Below are 20,897 nucleotides of genomic sequence, written 5' to 3'. Positions count from 1 at the left end.
TGAGGGCAGGGTTGTGCACTACGGATTACGAGCCACCCTGGCAGACAGACGAGGGACATTCTTTACAGTGCCAGAGTTCTTGTTCCTGCTTCCATTGTCCCCTCGCCTTCATGATCATTTCACATCAGTAACCTGTGAATACTCCAGGTCGAGTGTTCTAGTTTAGCCTTGCAGTGTTGATAACAGCGGGACACAGAATCAAAGAGAGGATCCACTCCTCAAAACGTTAGGGTCTAAGAAACGGTGCCATTAAAGGGTATAATTTTACTCAGGAAGGGTAAGGAAAACATGAGCATGAAGGTGGTTGGGGGGCGGGGGCGGCGGCGGAGTGAAGCCCCTGAACAGGGAAAAAGGCAGACAGGAATGGGTGTTAACTGTCCCTCCGCTTTCAGTTGGTGACAAAATTCGGGCTTGTGTGTCTCCTGATGAAGCTGTTCACAGTAACACAAATGCAACTGTCTACAATACATCATAAAGACAGACAATGCTGTTTCTTCAAAATTTTATTTTAATTTAAATTACAGGGCCAGCCAGATATTCTGATAAGAAATTCACTTTTCCTTAGGAGAAAGAAAATGCTTTCATGGCATTGTTAACAAATGTATACATCTCCACTTTTTTAAGGGTTAAAAATCACATTAAGTAACTGCCTTATGTAAAATTAAACCTTTATAACACAAAAAGAAACCACTTCCAGTATAATAGTCTTGGTAATATGAATATATTAAACGATCATAACTTCAAATGCAACATTTCAACCTTAAATGTTTTCACATTGTTTTGCTTAAAAACAAAACCCAAGAAGTCTGAACTACCTTCAGATTCCAATGCAAGAGTAACACATTAATGTTGTATCTGACACACTGCACCCCTCACTGTCTTCCACCTAAAAGGCTACAACATCATTGCCAAAGTGGAAGCTGTTTTACTGTGTAAGTTCTACGAATGAGCTTGGCAAGAAGGCATTTCTTCCACTTGGTGTCGCCCATGTTTTTACACTAGCTCCACACACAGCACCACACCACAAAAGCCAGGACACCGCATCACGGCCACGTCTGCCCTCCTAAACATCTAAGAGATTTTCTTTCCGAGGAGACTAGATTGCCTTATTTCACAGATTCTGGTAAAGACAGTCTCAGGAAACGCCAATTATGATGCAGACTGCCATTTTAATAAAAATAAAATATATCTGTATTTTCTGGAGCTATTTTCCTAACTGATGTTCTTGAAGGTTTTAAAACCTGCTGAAACAGCAATTGGGAGGCCCATTTTACTGGCCAATATATAATTCCATTAGTAAGAGAGGCTAGCAAAGAATAATCATATCAATTTCTTCAGCTGCAGCCATGCTGAATTTGAACTGGCAAACTCTGATTTGTAAGTTGTTAGTTGTGATCTTCATATCACTAAAATGAACAGATACCATTCTAATAACTTTACATAGATATAGTCTAGAAGACATTGTTCTGCCGTGGTCACAGTAACAAAAAAGTGGTGCAAAATCAGTTACTTTATAAATACTGATAATTTGCAGCATTAAGGAACAGGACATAAAAAAAATAAATTTCCCCATAGGACACCTATGACTAGGAAGTCTTCTTTTCCTAAGAGAAGCCAAAGTTTTAATTATTCAGTTCACAACTATTGTACTGGATTACTTAGTCTAAGAAAGAAAAGGTGCTCTACAGAGGTTTCCCACACACACAAAGAATCAGCATTAATTTAGCATAATCTCTATCATTCACAGATCTGGCGGATTCATTAACTCATTTTAAATGAATAAGGCCAATAGGATGCAGGAAGGTGTGGCTGACTGAGCTCCAGGGCTGTATCGCAGCTTACTGATGGCACCCCATTAGGTAACTGAATACAAAGGATTGGTTTACTTTTTTTTTCTTTTAATGCTGTGATACTTAAATGTTAAATCAGCATTTTCATGTGATCTGAAGTATTTCAATTACATATGAGCATTCATTGTTTTTTTGCAAAAACTCAGTATTAGGTAATAGTTACATACTACTACAATGACATTCCTCTGCTGTACAAATTAAACCATTTAAAAGAAATGAGCATTCTAAGAATTATATACAAAAGAAACCTGTAAGCAGTGTTGAAATGAAATGCAAGGTGTCATTGCTAGCTCTACTTTTTAAAATATCTTCGAAAAGTAAAATTAACAAATACCCTTCAACATATCCAGGTTTACAAGTCTCAAGAAAATCAAATGTCAAAAAATTCTAGAAAGCTGTGAAAAGCATATATACATTTTCCTTATGATCTTATGAGGCTTCTTTACACTTTTGAGAAGTTGCTAAGTTTCAGTATCAATTTATTCGCATGTCAACTTTATCTGCCCCCAAACTCCCATTTTGGATACAGTTCCCCTCTGATTTCAGATAAAGCTCTGCGTCATTTTCCTTCAGCGAAGGGGTACGATCTGACGCAGGGATGCCAGGTGTGCACTTGCCACACTGCACTCAGATCGCCAACAAAGATGGGTGCAAACACATAGGTCTAATCTGGTATCAATGCCCTCTTTCCTAAACCACACTCTCATCCATACATTTGCCTTCATGAACCCAGCCATGTTCAGAACTCCCGTAGTACTTCGAATTCTGAAATGACACAAAGATCAAGAGAAAGCCCACATGTGCCCTAGTGTGCAAGCAGCAGCAGCTACGATTTCCAACCTGGACTGAAAAACAAAAGGGTAAAATGAAAAACCGTTCACTTAACAGCAGATTAGCAGTAATGTTCCTCATGAATCAGTAAGAGTGCCTGATGCTGAATAGCTAACAGCAAACGCTGAATTTGGATTTAACATAGATGTTTATTGGAGATTAAGCTTCTTGCTGAGCTGGTCTCTTCAAATCCCTGATCTGTTTAACTAAATAGGTCTTCTCGTCGTTAAACTGCTCATCCTCCGTCCTGTCATTCTGAAACTTGCTGAGGAACTCTATGAGTTTGGTCTGGTTCTTGAGGAGGATGTCTAGGATGGGCTGTGTCTTGTTAGGATTGGCTACAAACACCTGCATGGGGAGAAATGCACATGAGGCACAGAGAAAGAAGAAAACGCAGCCACCCTGAGCTGCAGCCACAGCGCAGGAAAGCACAGAGCTACGCTCTCCTGGGGTGGCGCTGAAGTCAGGGTCGTTAGGTTTTGCTGTAGAAGACCTTATTTTACAACTGAGAGAAATAATTACATGTTTTAACACTAATACGACTGATAAACTCATTCTGCCAGCCCTGCAACACAGTGTGCAGTATTAAATACAGACTCTGATTTTAGAATAAAACGGGCAGAAATTATTTCTCCGCACAAGAGGTCAGACTGGATTTTAAGAATGACACCTCCACAGCAAGCATTAAGAAATGCTTTTGTTTTGCAGTTAATAATCTTCTAGGCCAAAGATAAATGACACTCCTCTATAAATAAACTTTCTTGTTCCCAAATCCAAATAGTAACCCCTGTTTCCAGGTCTACCTTTCTGTTTAAAAGTCATAGCACACAAATATGAAAAGTGACTGAATTTAATTAAGTCACCTGGATTACCAAAGTGAGGCTAATAATTTCCGTCATTTGCAAACGAAAGACGACGATCAATTCTAGTGGACAGTGTCACTGGTGGTTCTATACTCTACCTTAAAAACGTGAAAGGCCTCAAACTGGATGTTGCGACTTTTGTCTCGCAGCAGGTTCATCATTAATTTGAGGTTCTCAGGTTTACTGATGTATTTTGTCATAATTGTGAAGTTGTGTCTATCTAGTAGTAGTTCACCGAGAAGCTGAGAAGACATTTAAATAATTACTCTTACATTGTTATTAAAATTTAAGGAAAAATCAAAGTTTAAAAAAATAATTTATTTCATAATCATCATTAAGCATAGCATATTAGTAGGCACTCAAAAGACTGAAGAACTGAACTGAATTACAAACTAAAAGCTACCAAGGGCCTTCTCTCTGCCACCTGAATGCCTTCCTACCTTTCCCTGAGGAGATGAAATCTACAGGAGGCCTGACGCTGCTCTCTGCAGAGGATGTTCAAGATGTCCCCTCCGCCCTGAGCTGGAGACTCTCAGAGCCTCCCCTTTAAGCGTGCATTTGTGTTAGAAACTATTCAGAAAATGGTCAAAAGCTATTGATTATTCCTGTTAACTAACCACAAACCTTAGCTTAATTTAAAATAACTATTTTAAAATTTTATTTAGCGGGACTTTCCAGGATGAAGGGTTTTGTGTCCCAAGTTTTCCATACATGAACCCTGCACTTGCCACAGGTACCATTTTATCACAGCTAATTCAGAAAGGTTTACACAAGTGAGTATTTTTCTGCTCCTTCTTAAGTCTCCTGAAGATGATCCAGGGTTTTCTTACCGACCCTCATTATCACTAGTTATACCAATTACGCTGAAAAACATCTGTTTACTTCAGGGTTTACTAATTTCTGGAAAGTTGGTTGTATCATGTAAACTCACAACTTTTAAACTGTCATTGCTTACTCTTTCCTAAAACCAGCAGTCACTTCTTCAGGTTGTCAACATGCCAACAACCTGGCCAAAGCTGAGTGTGCAGAGCCAGCAGTGGGGCTGCCCAAGCTGCGGACCTTGTGGGCAGAGGCAGAGCAGTGAAGAGCTTGGTCCCTGGTGCCAGCCTGCCTGGGTTCCAATCCTGGCTCCCTACTTCTTGTGAGGTCTGTAATCTTGAGCACATTTTACTGAACTCCTCTGTGCCTTGGTTCCATCATCTGTACAATGAGGGTGGGCAACAGTGCCTCTATCTCAGGAGAGTGCAGTGAGAAACGAGCGTCAGTATGGGCAAAGCACCCATCAGGCCTGCATCTGCAGAGATGTGACTGAGTGAGGACTAAGGGAAGAAAAAGGTGGGAACAGCGCCGCTGTGTTTTTGCTTTAATTGCTTTTGTTGCTTCCTTTCTGGGTTTCTGGCTATGTTCTATATACTTGAAGTTTCCAGATAACTGATCTCTGGATAAGTAACTTGTCATTATATTAAATAAAAAATAAGCTGATGTGCAAGAAAACAAATCTATTTTACTTAGGCTTTATAAGGAACTCATAGGAAGAACTCAAAAGATTAGGTTTCATATCCATGTGAATCACAAAATCTATTCTTACGGTGAGAAGCAACCAGCATCTACTCTTACAAAGACTGAAAAGTCAGGATTACGTGATTTATAGTTTTCGTGTTCTTTTTCTATCACAGAAACCAAAGAAAATCTGAAGGAAGATGACTTCAAACACGTAATTCTTTTATTTTTTGAGATAGTCTCACTCTGTCACGCAGGCTGGAGTGCAGTGGCACAATCTTGGCTCACTGCAACCTCCACCTCCCAAGCTCTAGTGATTCTCGTGCCTCAGTCTCCCAAGTAGCTGGGAATACAGGCTTGTGCCACCACAACTGGCTAATTAATTTTTGGGGGTATTTTTAGTAGAGACAGGGTTTCACCATGTTGGCCAGGCTGGTCTCGAACTCCTGACCTCCATCCATCCACCTGCCTCAGCCTCCCAAAGTGCTGGGATTACAGGCGTGAGCTACCGTACTCTGCCCAAAGATGTAATTCTTTACTAAAAAACTTGGAGTCTTGCATAGGGAATATAAATTTGCTGGCAACATAAATATGGGAATAAATAAATGCCAATGTGGCTACAAAAAAGAGAGTATTAATTAAAATCCATCTTTAAAGTATGGCTGGTGCTGAAGCTGCTCCATGTGTTCATGGGGCACTCACTGGCCCACCGCTAACATCAACTGCAGGAACCAGCGACTTGCTTTTACATTCATTCCTAGGGGCTTGGAAATGGCAGTCTCAGCCTTTTATGTTGGTAATTCTGAATGGCAGAAGGGTCTTGAAGGCCGTTCTCCTTACTTATCCAAACAGCCCAAGAATCCAACATTTGGTCAAAGTTTATGGATTTGCCAATAACCTCCCCAATACCCCCGCTTCCTCCCACAACGGCCTTAGAAGCTACTAACCAAGGCTATCCTGTCTGGCCTTTGTGGCCTTAGAAGATACTGACTCCAGTGAACTGTGCGCATCTGTGTAACCGCTGGCAAGAGTAGTACACCTCAGCCCTTTTGAGAATCACAGAGCAGGAGAGGCCCCAGAAACCTCCACTCTCTCACACTGATGTCCAGGGAAGAGAAACTCCTCCCACAGCTGCCAAGAAGTTCTGTCCAACCCCCTAAAGATAGCAAATGATCCTCTAGCCAGGGGAGGCGGGGAAAAGAATCATTAGGGATCCCTAACACTAGATGAAGAGGATGGCTGGGCCCAAGCAACAGCAATGAATGGAAAGCAAGGGGCCTGGCTGGACGGTGCCCATTCCCCAGCTGTGGCTGTCACAGATGCCCTGCTGTAGGAATTACAGCCTTACACGGAAAGAAGGAATATGCTGGTCTGAAAGAAAGTGCTGATTGAAAATGCGGATGCTGGAGTGTTCCTATCAAAGGACACAAAGTATTCCAGATGCTCCTGGTGTCCTTTAGTCTTTCCACAGAAAGATAAGGTCTTCAAGGGAGATTTCCCCACGGTAGGAAGGGGATGACTGGATAGAGTCTTGGTCATTATTGGTCCAGACACGTATGAGGGGAAGAACTCTGGGCAGAGTCAAATTTTAAATGGACCTGGCAAAAAACTGAATGGAATTATGATTTTTCCCCTCAAATCCTTTGTGATTTCATCTCCAGTTCCTGTCGGGACTGCTTACTGACAGAATGGAGGGTATGCACTTATTAACTGCTGTAAGAATTTTCTTCAGCAGGGGTCGGCAAACTATCAAGGGCCAAACAGTGAATATTTTAGACTTTGCAGGCCATAGGGTCTCTGGGGCATCTATTTAATTCTGTTGCTGAAGCTCAAAATAGCCACAGACAATATGTAAATAAATAAGCATGTCTTTATTCCAGGCTGGATTTAGCCCATGGATTGTAGTTCGCCAACCCTTGGTCTAGAATTTAAATCTTAAATTTAACATTCTAAACTCGCAAAGGATATACTACTTTGATACAAAGCAGCCAAGCCTGTCTGTGGTCCACAGCCTCACACACACATCGCCTCCCTCCACCCTCACACACCTGCCTGTGCACCCAGGCCACGGCCCACGAGCACAGCACCTGGGTGCCTTCATCTAGCTGGTATGACTACGGCCCAAAATCTCAAAGAAGGCACTGCTAGGAGATGAAGCCTTCCTCAAACTCCTGTTTATCCCCTTTCCATGTCTCCACCTTACTCGGAAGCTGGAAGGTACTCCACATGGATCGCTGTCCAACTCCATCCCTTTCCTCGGCAAAGGTATTTATTTCCCCCAAAGGCCTGTGACCCATCCTGCATATCTCCCTTTCCCCACAGCCACATTTCAAACACGAGGTGCAGAGAAATAAGCCATATAAAATGGTATGTCATACCTTCAGTGACTGTCTTTTTGTCACGTAATTTTCTGAATGAAGTAACTTCTCATATTCACTGAAAAACTAAGATAAGAAAACATGTATCAGGGTTATTGCAAGAAAAAAAAAGACTGGTAGGTAACATTGTAAATTAGCTTAAGGACACACTTCTCACACCATGAAGGCCAACAGCTGCCCTGGCTCCCCTGCCATTCTCTTTCATGTCTTCCTCTGACACGTTTGCTCTAAGACCCTCAGGTGATCCCACCAATCCCCTCCATGAAGAGGGCTCCTGGTACTGAGCCCCTTCCCAGTTCCAGCCAGGCCCGCAGAGAGAGCTGAAATCCAGGCCTCTCTGTCACCCCAAGCTCCCTATGCACAAAACCTAACTTCCTTACCCCTCACACTTCTGCTTGTTGAGTCTGCTCTCATATCTTGATGTCAGATTGAAAAAGTTGTATTTTATATAAACAAGAACTCAATTTGTTTAAAGCACAACCATAAACAGAAAAGTTACCTGCTCTTTCAATGTATCAGGCAGAGAGAGAAAATAATTCAGAACAGAAATTAAGGGAGGAGAAATTCAGCATTGTGTTAACCAGGGCGACACTGAAGGTGGGGCTTAGGCTCAGACCCGGTGGATGGGAGGGATTTCACTCAGAAATGGAGGGGAGAACAGATTCTGGGCAGATAAAAAAGGAAGGGCATAGCATGAATGAAGCCCTGGGGAGAACAAAATGCCGCAAATTTAACTGGCAGGTCCACTAGATCTTCAAAACAGCGGTCACTGGCAAGAGTGGCACTGCTGGCATGGTAAGGGCTAGAAGCCCATTAAAGCAGAGAGTTAGAAAACCAAAATGACGGGAACTCAGGGGCCAAGGCTATCCTTCAAAAAACATAGTAGACAAGGCCAGCTAGCCTTAAGATTGTATTTTTTGCCTGTCTGTTTAAACCACATATAGGTTTAAAACATTCTAAAAGTCTGCAGCACTAGTATGACTGTTGGATCTTGGTGCTTTCCTGAGACTTTCCTTTGGTCATGGCGAGTGCCAGGGGATGCCTGCTTTGTCATCTGTCCAAGAGAGAACTACTGGTGTCCATGCTTTATGATGGGTCCTTATTAGCCATATACCTGTGGTCTAGAGCAGGAGATAGCAAACTATGGCCTGCTGCCTGTTTGTGGAAAGTTTTTCTGGAACACATCCATGCTCATTTGTTTACTGAACATGAATTCATTGAAAAGTTTATGTATTATTTGCAGCTGCTTTCACAGAACAATAGACAGGAGATCAACAGAGACCACATGGCTTACAAAGCCTCAAAAATTTGCTTTCTGGCCTTCTTGGTTTAGAGCTAACACAGAATTATACATTATTTCTTTTGCCTACCTCTTGGCAGAGGTGAGCTGGCCATCTATTTAGTAAGTATTTGAGTTAGATTTCTCTCTTTTCAGAAACAGCTGTTAACTCTACCTTCTCAAATGATAATCAAACTGATGACCAAAACAACTGGACCTGCTTTTAATCAGTAACAAAATAGACACATCTCAAGTTCTTGATAGAAAATGCAAGTTGATTTTCTGCTGCATCTTTGGATAAGTTTGGTTGCAAAAAATTTTTCATGGAGAACTGCCTGAAGAGTATGTATGTGGCCCCTGTTTCCTTCAGATTATGTTAGTTTTTTTTTTCTCTGAATTAGGACAGACAAAGGATAAGTAACAAATCTAGATACCTGTCCTCCCACCCACTTCTGGGCTCCTCAAAGACTTGCTTTCAGGGAACTGCATCGGAGTTGAGCATTTTCTTTACTGCAATGCCATGGCAATGACAGTCCACTACATGACACTGTAACTTGACTCTCCTTTAAGAATGCCAAGGAGAGAAATCTGTTTCAGGTCCCAGTGCTAGGAAAGCTATGTTTCTTTTGAGCAGCCAGTATATATTTTACTCTACAAATACTGTCATCTTTTAATTGCTTTTCTTTCTTTCTACGCTTTGGTTATTAGAAAGCTCAGAGCCAAATTGCACCAGAATTTAGAGCATGCATTTTGGTGTAATAACCTCACCTGTGGCTTTGAATTACCCACATCCCCCACGGTTTCTCCCTCTGTAAGATCTGATTGCTTTCTATGTATTTATTAATTGCCTCACATACATTTTTCTAAAATCCTGCTAACTGATGTCATCTATTAACAACATGTAGGAAGCTATTTTACTGCAAGATTAAATAGATTTCACTGCAGCAAATGTCTTGGAAATTAGCTGGTCTGTGTCTCTGGTAGGCCTTAAATTACTAGTATGTTGAAAAATCTTTGTGGTGATGATAAATGAGCTAACGTTTACTAAATGCTTCCTGTGTTCCAGACACTATGCCATGCATGTCACATATGCATTCTTATCTAATCCTCATGATGATCCCAGTAGACAGGTACTATGAAGAACCTTCTTCAGGATGGAAGACCCTGAAGGCACAGAGGGTGCATGAAGGCAGCTGCTGAAGTCTTATTAGCCCATGGTAGGGCTGAGACTTGCAGCCAGAATCCAGGCAGTCCAAGGCTCAAGTCCATGCTTCTGTCTACTGTAAAAACACCCTGATGATGACAGGGCTGCCATTTTAAAGCAATGAACATACAAGAAGAAACACACCCATATCGAAATATACATGAGCTGAAATAAAAATAAAGGACCAGCAATTTTTAAGCCATTTATGAGGCTACTTATGAAGGACTTGTGTGATCAGTGTTGTGTTATGTTCTTACTGGGAGTGGAGGGCAGGGGAAAAAGACAGGAAAAAAAAAAAAAGAATGAGAAAGCATAGATTTTTGCCTCTAAGAATCTCATAATGTATTTGAACAGCAAAGTGAATAATGAAGTATTAATAATACTTAGGATTTCAAAAATTTAAACTAGTAGAAAAATTAAAATCTAAACCAAATCTTGCAGGATAGACAGGAATTTTAAGTGGACTGTCATTCTTCCAACCTCTCTAAGGGCACCTATCAGAATCTTCGGCGATGTGTAGTTAAACCAGTACTTCACAACAGTGCTTGTGGGTATTGCGGAAGATCCTCCTGAGGCTGACAGAACTGGCAGTAGCGGAAGACATCATTTCACACGGCAGCCCTAGAGGCAGTTGTGGGGGTCTAGGGAAATCAAGCTATCAAGCACTCTGGAAATCATTGACAAATCTCTGGAGGACACTATTACCAGGAACATCTGACATTGACTCAGTGCTGGAAGGGACCTTACCGACAAGCTAGTCCAATGTCCTCATTTTACAATAAGGACGGACTTCTAAGTCCCCAAGCGGTTAACTGCCTTGGCCATGGCCACAAAGGAGTGAGCAGTAGAGCAGGAGCAGAGCCGGGCTCCCGTCCCCTCTGGCCAGTGCTGCTCTCATCCTATCAGCTGCTGCCTCCCTTTCTCTCTATTTGTATGCAGCAGAAATGTGGGGCAACTGATGGAAAAGGAAGGAAAAGTTAAAAAGTCAGATAATGTTCCCACTATCTTTACTATCATTTTAGCAGCAAAATGCTTTCTTTTCTTCTTTTAAAGCAATAAAAGCTTCAAAGGGCAGTATGTCAATCAAAAATATCTACTTCTGACCAAGTAATATTCTATAAGCTGTTTAAGAAGAGAAATAACTACAGCACCATTTATAAACATTACATATGCAAAATAAATATTCTAGTACAAAAACCTAATTTAAGTCTTTCTGGTAACAAGTTACAATTTATTATTTAAAAATAATATTTCATATACTTACTCTATCATAATGCTGTTCCAAAAATTCTGCACTGAGCAATTTATGTCTTGTAAGTAAATCCTAAAAAAAGAAAGTTTACAGTTGTTTTCCAAGTTTTCAAGAAAGAGAATCCTAAAACATTCCACACCATTTTATCTAATAAAAACTATTGTTAAAAATCACCATACTTAACATTTCAGCATGAATTGTATTAAAAACGTTGATTCTATAAAAGCAAAATAAAATCATTAATTATTTGGAACTGCAATTTTAGTGATTATGATGAGTCATCATGGATCTATAGCTCTTAGAAGGAAAAAATGATAAAGGCAATGGAAATATACGCTAAAGAAAAAGAATAAGGAATTGTAGTTAAATTAAAGTTAACACTCCCCAAGTGGGCTGGTTATTTAAAAACAAACACACAAAAACAAAGCTAACAGTAGTGGTCAAGTATCAAACAATTCCACGCCCACCTAGTGCTCCTAGTGGAGAAAGAGGAAATTTCTTTTATTAGAAAAAGGATTAGAGGCTCTATTTTCTTCCTCCTAAGTTCAATCACATTCAGGTTCATAGCTAATGCAAATTTTTCAGAGGCAGAATGTGTTTTAGGTAAGCAGAATGTTGGCATGATAATGTAGAATTAACAATGACTGTGAACCTCCAGTCTGATTTTGTATTACCATGAAATAGAACCTATGCCTCACTCTACAGCTTTCCCAAGGAACAATCATTCAGAAATATTTACTATGTGCCAGGTAAAATTCTAGGTGCTAGGGCTTCAAAGACAAAAAGATATGATCCCTGCCTTCCAGGACCTAGACGTTAACAAAGGACTAGCCTTGGTCTCACTGGGTAGGAAAGAGAATGGGAACGAGTGACAGCAGGAAGGCCTGGCTAGTAGCTGGTAAACTAATGGATCAAGGTCCTTCATACCACTGCTACAGATAGTGTCAATCATCGCCTTTCTCCCAACCAACTTTCCTAGTTTTCGTTCCTGTTTATGTTTGAAGGTTGCCCAAGTTACTACAAAGAACTAGTGTTTCCTGAAGTATGCTGAAATGAAACATTGGTTCTGAGAAATGCTTTTAAGAATGCCCCATGGTCAAGCAAACGAGGGAAGTGCCATAGCTCACTCCAGATGTCAGGTCCCAGACTCCACAGGGAGCTCTTTTGTCACCTACTTTCTGTGAAAGTCCTTCCCGAAAGGGCCTCTGTACAGGCTTTCCCCACTGCCTAAAACCTAATGTTCATTCTTCGGCCCTCGATTCCTCTTGATTGGTCACCAGCACAAAAGCACCAGACATAGCTGTGACTTTACACTGGTTGTGGGATTATTTGATTCAAGTCTCTCTTATACTACACTGTAAGTTCCGTAAATATCAGGATCATGTCTATTTTTATTAATCTTTGAATCTCCAGCACCTATGCAGTGCCCAGCGCATAGTAAGAGCTTAATATTTAATAAATCAACGAATGAACCAATGAAATCAGGGAACATGTCTGGAAAAACATCACATTCAGCAATCTTCAAAGTATGCTTTTGAGAAGGTTTCTAACCCCACCCCAAATATTTACAGTTGCTCAAACTGCTGGATAGGGTATGTGTTATATTTCCTGATTATAACAGGGATGCCCAGGAAGGACCTACCCAATTTTCCCCAAATTCTCCTTGAGGATTCAACAGGACATATTAGAAAACGTGGAGTTTATTCTGAGTACCCTTGAGTTTGGCAAGAAGTGCTACAACGTTTCCCCTCCAGGTGAAGGAGAAGAGGAAAGTGGTAAGAGAATTTCTGTTATCTTCCTACTGTGGTCCATGGGGTCACAGATGCAAAGGAGAGAGGAACATGAGGAGAATGTATCAAGTACGGACAGCACCATTTAACATACTATTGTGGTGTGTTTATGGCTGGTGTCCTGCTTGTGGAGGTGCCACAAGGCAATGCCTGTCTGTAGGGTTCACTGCTGAATCTCCCACACCTAAAGAATAGTGCACCTGGCTGAGGTGGGTGGATCACCTGAGGTCAGGAGTTCGACACCAGCCTAACATGGTGAAACCCCATCTCTACTAAATACAAAAACATAGTTGGGTGTGGTGGCGCATGCCTGCAATCCCAGCTACTCAGGAGGCTGAGGCAGGAAAATCGCTCAAACCCAGGAGGCAGAAGCTGCAGTGAGCCGAGATCGCACCACTGCACTCCAGCCTGGGCAACAAGAGTGAAACTTGCATCTCAAATAACATAACATAACATAACATAACATATAACGTAACATAAGTGCCTGGCACAGAGCAGGCACTGACAATCTTGGTGAATAACAAATGAGTATGTTAACTTAGGAATTCATGTGTCAGGATCCCTGTCAGACAGTGTTGCTTCTACCTTTTTGCGACTAAATCATTCTGGAGGCCAGTGTGAGGAAGCATAGCAGAAGGAACCTGCTGCTCACTGTTCTGTCATAACATAATGAAGGGAATGCCAAGCAGGAGGGTCCTGAGAGACACTGGCTCTCAACTGGGGTTGGATTCTTAGAAACAGGTAGGAAGACAGTATCTACTTTATAAAGCAAAGGCCCTCTAGGTGTTAACATGTTGCACAACAGATTTTTACTGAAAGTTTGAGTGAAGCGAGTATTCACTCTGCAAGGTATTTCAAAAGGAGCCAGAGGCTCACAGATGGGCCATGCAAAGGGGGACCTCTAACATCTTCCCATATAGGGGAGATTCTATGTGTTATCATCTGGAAACTCAGGAAACTGCTGCCAACCAGAAATCAAATCTCAATGGCTTTGGGGTAGGAGAGATTGAAAGGGGGCACTCAGAGTCTGCCCAAGGAGCAGTTGGACCCAGTACATAACAGGATGAAAACCCTTTGTTAAAAAGGGTCATTCAAAGGCCTGGGGAGGGGGTTGGGGGGGTAAAACACTAGTAGGAAAAGAGCAACTGTTAACAGCCAGCACAGAGAAAAAGGTGAATACTAAGCTGGGAAAAGGAGGAGATGAGGACAATCAGCAGTGCCTCTATCTACCGACAGATAAGGAACCTTAGCCTAGTGACTGCAGCCAAAAACTTTGGACGGCTCAAACTGGTGTGAGTGTGGGTGGGAGGGGCTGCGTGTAGATCAACAGAATAGAACATAATGGGCAAAGGGCATGCAGACCTGCAAAGTTTAAGGTGCATGTGACCCCAGAACAGCAGAGTTGCAAGGTCAGTCAGCAGAGGTGAGAATAAAAGGATTCCTGATCTTCCATCTATCTGAATTCCAGTCTATGGCAGGCCCTTGTATAATGGAAGAAAGACTAGGGATCATTTCCCAAGTCCAGCAGACTGAGCAGCCAACTTTTAGGGTGGGCTGAATTTAAAAGCTTCCTAAAAGCTTGAGTTTGGGCCGAAACATCATGTGACTAAGACAGCCCTGGGATCCCTGAAGAAATCCTGCTAACCCAGGGGGCTTATTTTCACATTCATCTTGGCAAACCATTTGGCCCCATTTCCTACTTGATGTTTGATTATGTCTAAGGACAAGGAACTCAATTCTCCCAGTTGTGTGGTTCACCTCTGGAGCTCTTACAGTGAGAAAGTTCTTCCTGTGCTAGGGTCAGACCTATCCCCAAGTACTTTCCAGGAACCATCAGAGCCGACAGATGCATGTTTTGTCCATTTTCTATGGGACCCCACTTCAAATACAAGTAGCGCTCTCATGGCAGGTCCCTACCGAGTCTTCTCTTCTCCAGGCTAAATACGTCCAGTTCCTTTAACCACTCCTCGAATGACAGGGTTCTGAGTCTCCCTCACCAACTACTGTCTTCTGAAAGTCATCTATTTGTCTATGTGCCTCTTAAAGTGTAGCGCCTGGAATGGAACACATTTATGTGTTGTTACCTGATAAGCTCATAGCAAAGTGAGACTATCAGTTAGCTCCTTAGGTTACATACTACCTGGTCACATGGAGCTCTGGGGGATGCATTACCATACTGCTTAATTGTATTGGAGGTATTCAAAATTGTTTACTCAAAGTGGGCTCTGGTAGCCTGCCTGCCTGGGTCCAAAGTCTGACTTCCCCATTTATTGTCTGATTTCAGTCAAAATCTCTAGGCTTCACTTTCCTCATCTGTAAAGTCAGTAATAACAACACTTCCTTCCTAGGGTTAAGTATGATATGAAATTATCTACATTCTAGTAATTATTATACTGAGTATCTCATTTCCTATTAATTATTGTTATTCCTCCATCCCATATTTTATACAGTTGAGTCCTCCAGTGGAAGACCTCAGTTACTGCATTTAACTTCATCCTGCTATATTCTGGTCTCTCTAACCTTTCTAAGTTTTGGGGTCCTCTGTTATCTGCTCTCCTTACCTTCATGGCTAACATCTACACATTTGATAAGTATGCCGTGTCACCCTTTATTTCAGTCACTAATAAAAACGTTCAGCTGGGTGGGGAAAGCCCCGTGGAAATTCACTAGAAGTTTCTCTGCAGGGTGACGGCAATTTACTTGCAAGTAGTGTATGGATATAACATACAACTGGTTGTGAATCACTATACCGAAACTCCATCTAGCTCAGCCTTTTTACTGTTTCTATGAAAACAGATTTGTAGAATTATACAACATCTAGCATATCCTTTATTGTGATGAAGGAGTAATTCTAACAGCTAATGTTTATTGCACAGACACTGTGTGAAGGTAACAACTGATATGGTCATGTTATTACCTGCATCTCAACAGATGAAGAGACTGGAGGTTAAATCAGCAGCAGAGCTGGTGTGAACGCAGGCAGCCATGCTCTTTTACTCCCCCAATCCACCAGTACCTATGAGATCAATATGACTGAACTTCCTCTTAGTGAATCCACGATGGCTGTGGGTACAGTTTTCAAAATGCTCAGAAGCCATCTTTTTTTCTTTTTTTTTTTTTGATTATACTTTAAGTTCTAGGGTACATGTGCACAACTCGCAGGTTTGTTACATATGTATACATGTGTCGTGTTGGTTTGCTGCACCCATTAACTCATCATTTACGTTAGGTATTTCTCCTAATGCCCCACCCCACGACAGGCCCTGGTGTGTGATGTTCCCCGCCCTGTGTCCAAGGGTTCTCATTGTTCAATTTGCACCTGTGAGTGAGAACATGTGGTGTTTGGTTTTCTGTCCTTGCAATAATTTGCTCAGAATGATGGTTTCAAGCTTCATGCATGTCACTACAAAGGACACGAACGCATCCTTTTTTATGGCTGCATAGTATTCCACGGTGTATATGTGCCATATTTTCTTAATCCAGTCTATCATTGATGGACATTTGGGTTGGTTCCAAGTCTTTGCTATTGTGAATAGTGCCACAGGAAACATACGTGTGCATGTGTCTTTATAGTAGCATGATTTATAATCCCTTGGGTATATACCCAGTAATGGGATCACTGGGTCAAATGGTACTTCTATTTCTAGAGCCTTGAGGAATCGCCACACTGTCTTCCACAATGGCTGAACTAGTTTACACTCCCACCAACAGTGTAAAAGTGTTCCTATTTCGCCACATCCTCTCCAGCACCTGTGGTTTCCTGACTTTTTAATGACTGCCTTTCTAACTGGTGTGAGATGGTATCTCATTGTGGTTTTGGTTTGCATTTCTCTGATGACCAGAGATAAGCATTTTTTCATGTGTCTGTTGGGTCCCAGAATCGCTGGGACACATTTATCATTTGCCCACTTTTTGAAAGTGGGCAATTCATATCATTTGCCCACTTTTTGATGGGGTTGTTTGATTTTTTTCTTGTAAATGTGTTTAAGTTCTTTGTAGATTCTGGATATTAGCCTTTTGTCAAATGGATAGATTGCAAACATTTTCTCCCATTCTGTAGGTTGCCTGTTCACTCTGATGGTAGTTTCTTTTCCTGTGCAGAAGCTCTTTAGTTTAGATCCCATTTGTCTATTTTGGCTTTTGTTGCCATTGCTTTTGGTGTTTTAGTCATGAAGTCCTTGCCCATGCCTATGTCCTGAATGGTATTGCCTAGGTTGTCTTCTAGGGTTTTTATGGTTTTAGGTCTAACATTTAAGTCTTAATCCATCTTGAATTAATTTTTGTATGAGGTGTAAGGAAGCGATCCAGTTTCCGCTTTCTACACATGGCTAGCCAGTTTTCCCAGCACCATTTATTAAATAGGGAATCCTTTCCCCCATTTCTTGTTTTTGTCAGGTTTGTCAAAGATCAGATGGTTGTAGGTGTGTGGTATTATTTGAGGCCTCTGCTCTGTTCCATTGGTCTATATCTCTGTTTTGGTATCAGTGCCATGCTGTTTTGGTTACTGCAGCCTTGTAGTATAGTTTGAAGTCAGGTAGCATGATGCCCCCAACTTTGTTCTTTGTGCTTAGGATTGTCTTGGCAATGCAGGCTCTTTTTTGGTTCCATATGAACTTTAAAGTAGTTTTTTCCAATTCTGTGAAGAAAGTCATTGGCAGCTTCATGGGGATGGCACTGAATCGATAAATTACCTTGGGCAGTATGGCCATTTTCATGATATTGATTTTTCCTATCCATGAGCATGGAATGTTCTTCCCTTTGTGTCCTCTTTTATTTGACTGAGCAGTGGTTTGTAGTTCTCCTTAAAGAGGTCCTTCACATCCCTTTAAGTTGGATTCTTAGGTATTTTATTCTCTTTGTATCAATTGTAAATGGGAGTTCCATTGGCTGTTTGTCTGTCACTGATGTATAAGAATGCTTGTGATTTCTGCACATTGATTTTGTATCCTGAGACTCTGCTGAAGTTGCTTATCAGCTTAAGGAGATTTTGGGCTGCGATGATGGGGTTTTCTAAATATGTCATCTGCAAACAGGGACAATTTGACTTCCTCTTTTCCTAACTGAATATCCTTTATTTCTTTCTCTTGCCTGACTGCCCTGGCCAGAACTTCCAACACTATGTCGAACACGAGTGGTGAGACAGAGCATCCCTGTCTTGTGCCACTTTTCAAAGGAAATGCTTCCAGTTTTTGCCCATTCAGTATGATACTGGCTGTGGGTTTGTCATAAATAGCTCTTATTATTTTGAGATACATTCCATCAATACCTAGTTTATTGAGAGTTTTTAGCATGAAAAGCTGTTGAATTTTGTCAAAGGTCTTTTCTGCATCTATTGAGATAATCATGTGTTTTTTGTCTTTGGTTCTGTTTATGTGATGGATTACATTTATTGATTTGTGTATGTTGAACCAGCCTTGCATCCCAGGGATGAAGCCAACTCAATCTTGGTGGATAAGCTTTTTGATGTGCTGCTGGATTCAGTTTGCCAGTATTTCATTGAGAATTTTCGCATCAATGTTCATGAGGGATATTGGTTTAAATTCTCTTTTTGTTGTCTCTCTACCAGGCTTTGTTATCAGGTGGCCTCATAAAATGAGTTAGGGAAGATTCCCTCTTTTTCTATTGATAGGACAGTTTCAGAAGGAACAGTATCAGCTTCTCTTTGTACCTCTGGTAAAATTTGGCTGTGAATCCGTCTGGTCCTGAACTTTTTTGGTTGATAGGCTATTAATTATTGCCTCACTTTCAAAGCCTGTTATTGGTCTATTCAGTGATTCAACTTCTTCCTGGTTTAGTCTTGGGAGGGTGTATGTGTCCAGGAATTTATCCATTTCTTCTAGATTTTCTAGTTTATTTGTGTAGAGGTGTTTATAGTATTCTCTGATGGTAGTTTGTATTTCTGTGGGATCAGTGGGTGATCTCCCCTTTATCATTTTTTATTGTGTTTATTTGATTCTTCTCTCTTTTCTTCTTTATTAGTCTTGCTAGCGGTCTATCCATTTTGTTGAAATTTTCAAAAAACCAGCTCCCTGGATTCACTGGTTTTTTGAAGGGTTTTCTGTGTCTCTATCTCCTTCAGTTCTGCTCTGATCTTAGTTATGTCTTGCCTTCTGCTAGCTTTTGAATGTGTTTACTCTTGCTTCTTTAGTTCTTTTAATTGTGATGTTACAGTGTCAATTTTAGATCTTTCCTGCTTTCTCTTGTGGGCATTTAGTGCTATAAATTTCCCTCTACACACTGCTTTAAATGTGTCCCAGCGATTCTGGTACCGTTGTGTCTTTGTTCTCATTGGTTTCAAAGAACATCTTTATTTCTGCCTTCATTTCATTATTTACCCAGCAGTCACTCAGGATCAGGTTGTTCAGTTTCCATGTAGTTGTGCGGTTTTGAGTGGCAGAAACCATCTCTTTAGAAATACTTTCTAGAACGTTATACAGGCGCAGTTTGGGGAAGCTACCTTCATTTATTCTAGAACATTGGAAACATATTTTTGGCTTTCTAATGCCCCTCCCCATCTCCTTAATTCCTCAAAAAAGAAAAAAAATTAACAAATATTTGGCCATCTGGTTTACTGAGTATCCATTTATTCAAGCTATGCATTTTGGACATATTTAGAGCATTTTTTTTTTAACAGAGTCTCACTCTGTCGCTCAGGGGGGAATGCAGTGGCGTGATCTCGGCTCACTGCAACCTCTGCCTCCTGGGCTCAAGGGATTCTTACACCTCAGCCTCCTGACTAGCTGAGACTATAGGCACATGCCACCACAACTAATTTTTGTATTGTTAGTAGAGATGGGGTTTCATCATGTTGGCCAGGCTGGTCTTGAACTCCTGACCTCAGGTGATCCACCCACCTCAGCCTCCCAAAGTGCTGGCATTACAGGTGTTAGCCACCGTGCCTGGCCTAGAGCAGTTTTAATTTCCTTTTAAGACTCAGCACCTGTTCCAGAGCTATGGATGAGCCACATGTATTTGGAAATTTTTGTGTGTAGAGCACATTTTCCGGGAGTGCGCTCTTGCCACATTCTCAAAGGAAAGCATGAACCATAGATCTATTCTCCTTTTCCATTATAAAAATATTCTCTGCAAAGAGGAGACGAGCAGCAAGGCAGGAGAGGAGCAGCTCCGCGTCCCTCCTTGTCAGTGCCTCCGGTGTACAGCTGCGAGGCTGTTCCTGCTGGTCTTCCTTTCTTCCCTGACTGGAATTTCTTTCAGGGAGGAGTAGGAAGGTGACTTTCACCTGTCTGCTAGTTTAGCCACCCTGAGATTACAATAGGAGGTCTGTCCTCTCTCTCATGTGTTGTGTTGGCTGTAGACTCTGCTTAATCTTGTTTCTTGGAGAACCCTCTTCTTGGGGGCCTCTCCTCTCAGCTCCTTCCTTTCCATGCCATCAAGAGCACCTGAGATGCACAGTCCAGGCCGGCTCCCCAGTGCTTTCTCTTCCAGAGCTCACCCTTAGGACACTACCTTGTTTTATGAAGCTTCCTCTTTATCAAGTAGGGGTGACCTGCCTGGCTGCCCAGTCTCCCTCTCTGGCTACCATGACCTGAGAGGGCTGCTTTACCCATAGTGATCCCTCACTGTCATTTTCTCCTTGGTGAGAATTATCAAAAGAAGTAGCCCTAACTGAAATGAAATTATCAGCCAGGCCAGAAAAGACTCACTGCAAATCCCATTTCCAGCACGTAGTCAGCACATCTCTCTCACCTCTGAGCCACCTTTGCCATCTGTGCCAGAAGCATGTCATTCACATCCTGACAGGGTCAGGTGTCTTGCTGCATTCTCCCACACCACTGCTGCTCAATCCTCTTCCCTCACTTTCATGTGCCCAGAGTGCTGCCGCCCTCAGGCTCCTGGCTGTCCTTCCACACAGGGGTCTCTCTGCTTGACACCTGGTGCTGCTACACTGCCCTTCACGGTGGGTCTGCTGCTTCTGAATGAGGCATAACC

At 41.8% G+C, this 20,897-nt stretch overlaps 1 protein-coding gene across 3 annotated transcripts in view; it reads right to left on the bottom strand.

Moving 5' to 3' along the window:
• Nucleotides 1-488: 488 nt before the first annotated feature.
• Nucleotides 489-20,897, bottom strand: part of CAB39 (calcium binding protein 39) — a 105,131-nt gene continuing 84,722 nt past the window's right edge. For 2 of the 3 annotated variants that reach the window (XM_005574564.3, XM_065526217.2), the window contains 4 exons: nucleotides 11,170-11,229; nucleotides 7,423-7,488; nucleotides 3,643-3,786; nucleotides 489-3,029 (listed from right to left, as the gene is read on the bottom strand). In XM_005574564.3, the coding sequence (XP_005574621.1) occupies nucleotides 2,841-3,029; nucleotides 3,643-3,786; nucleotides 7,423-7,488; nucleotides 11,170-11,229 (459 nt within the window). In that variant the 3' untranslated portion in view covers nucleotides 489-2,840. Of the gene's footprint in view, nucleotides 3,030-3,642; nucleotides 3,787-7,422; nucleotides 7,489-10,652; nucleotides 10,861-11,169; nucleotides 11,230-20,897 lie in introns of all 3 variants that reach the window. The other variant, XR_012421551.1, reaches the window with a different exon arrangement.

Source organism: Macaca fascicularis, chromosome 12 (assembly GCF_037993035.2).
Source record: "Macaca fascicularis isolate 582-1 chromosome 12, T2T-MFA8v1.1".
NCBI classification, from domain to species: Eukaryota; Metazoa; Chordata; class Mammalia; order Primates; family Cercopithecidae; genus Macaca; species Macaca fascicularis.
Note: the sequence above shows the minus strand (reverse complement) of the source record. Positions and strands in the feature narration are given on the sequence as shown.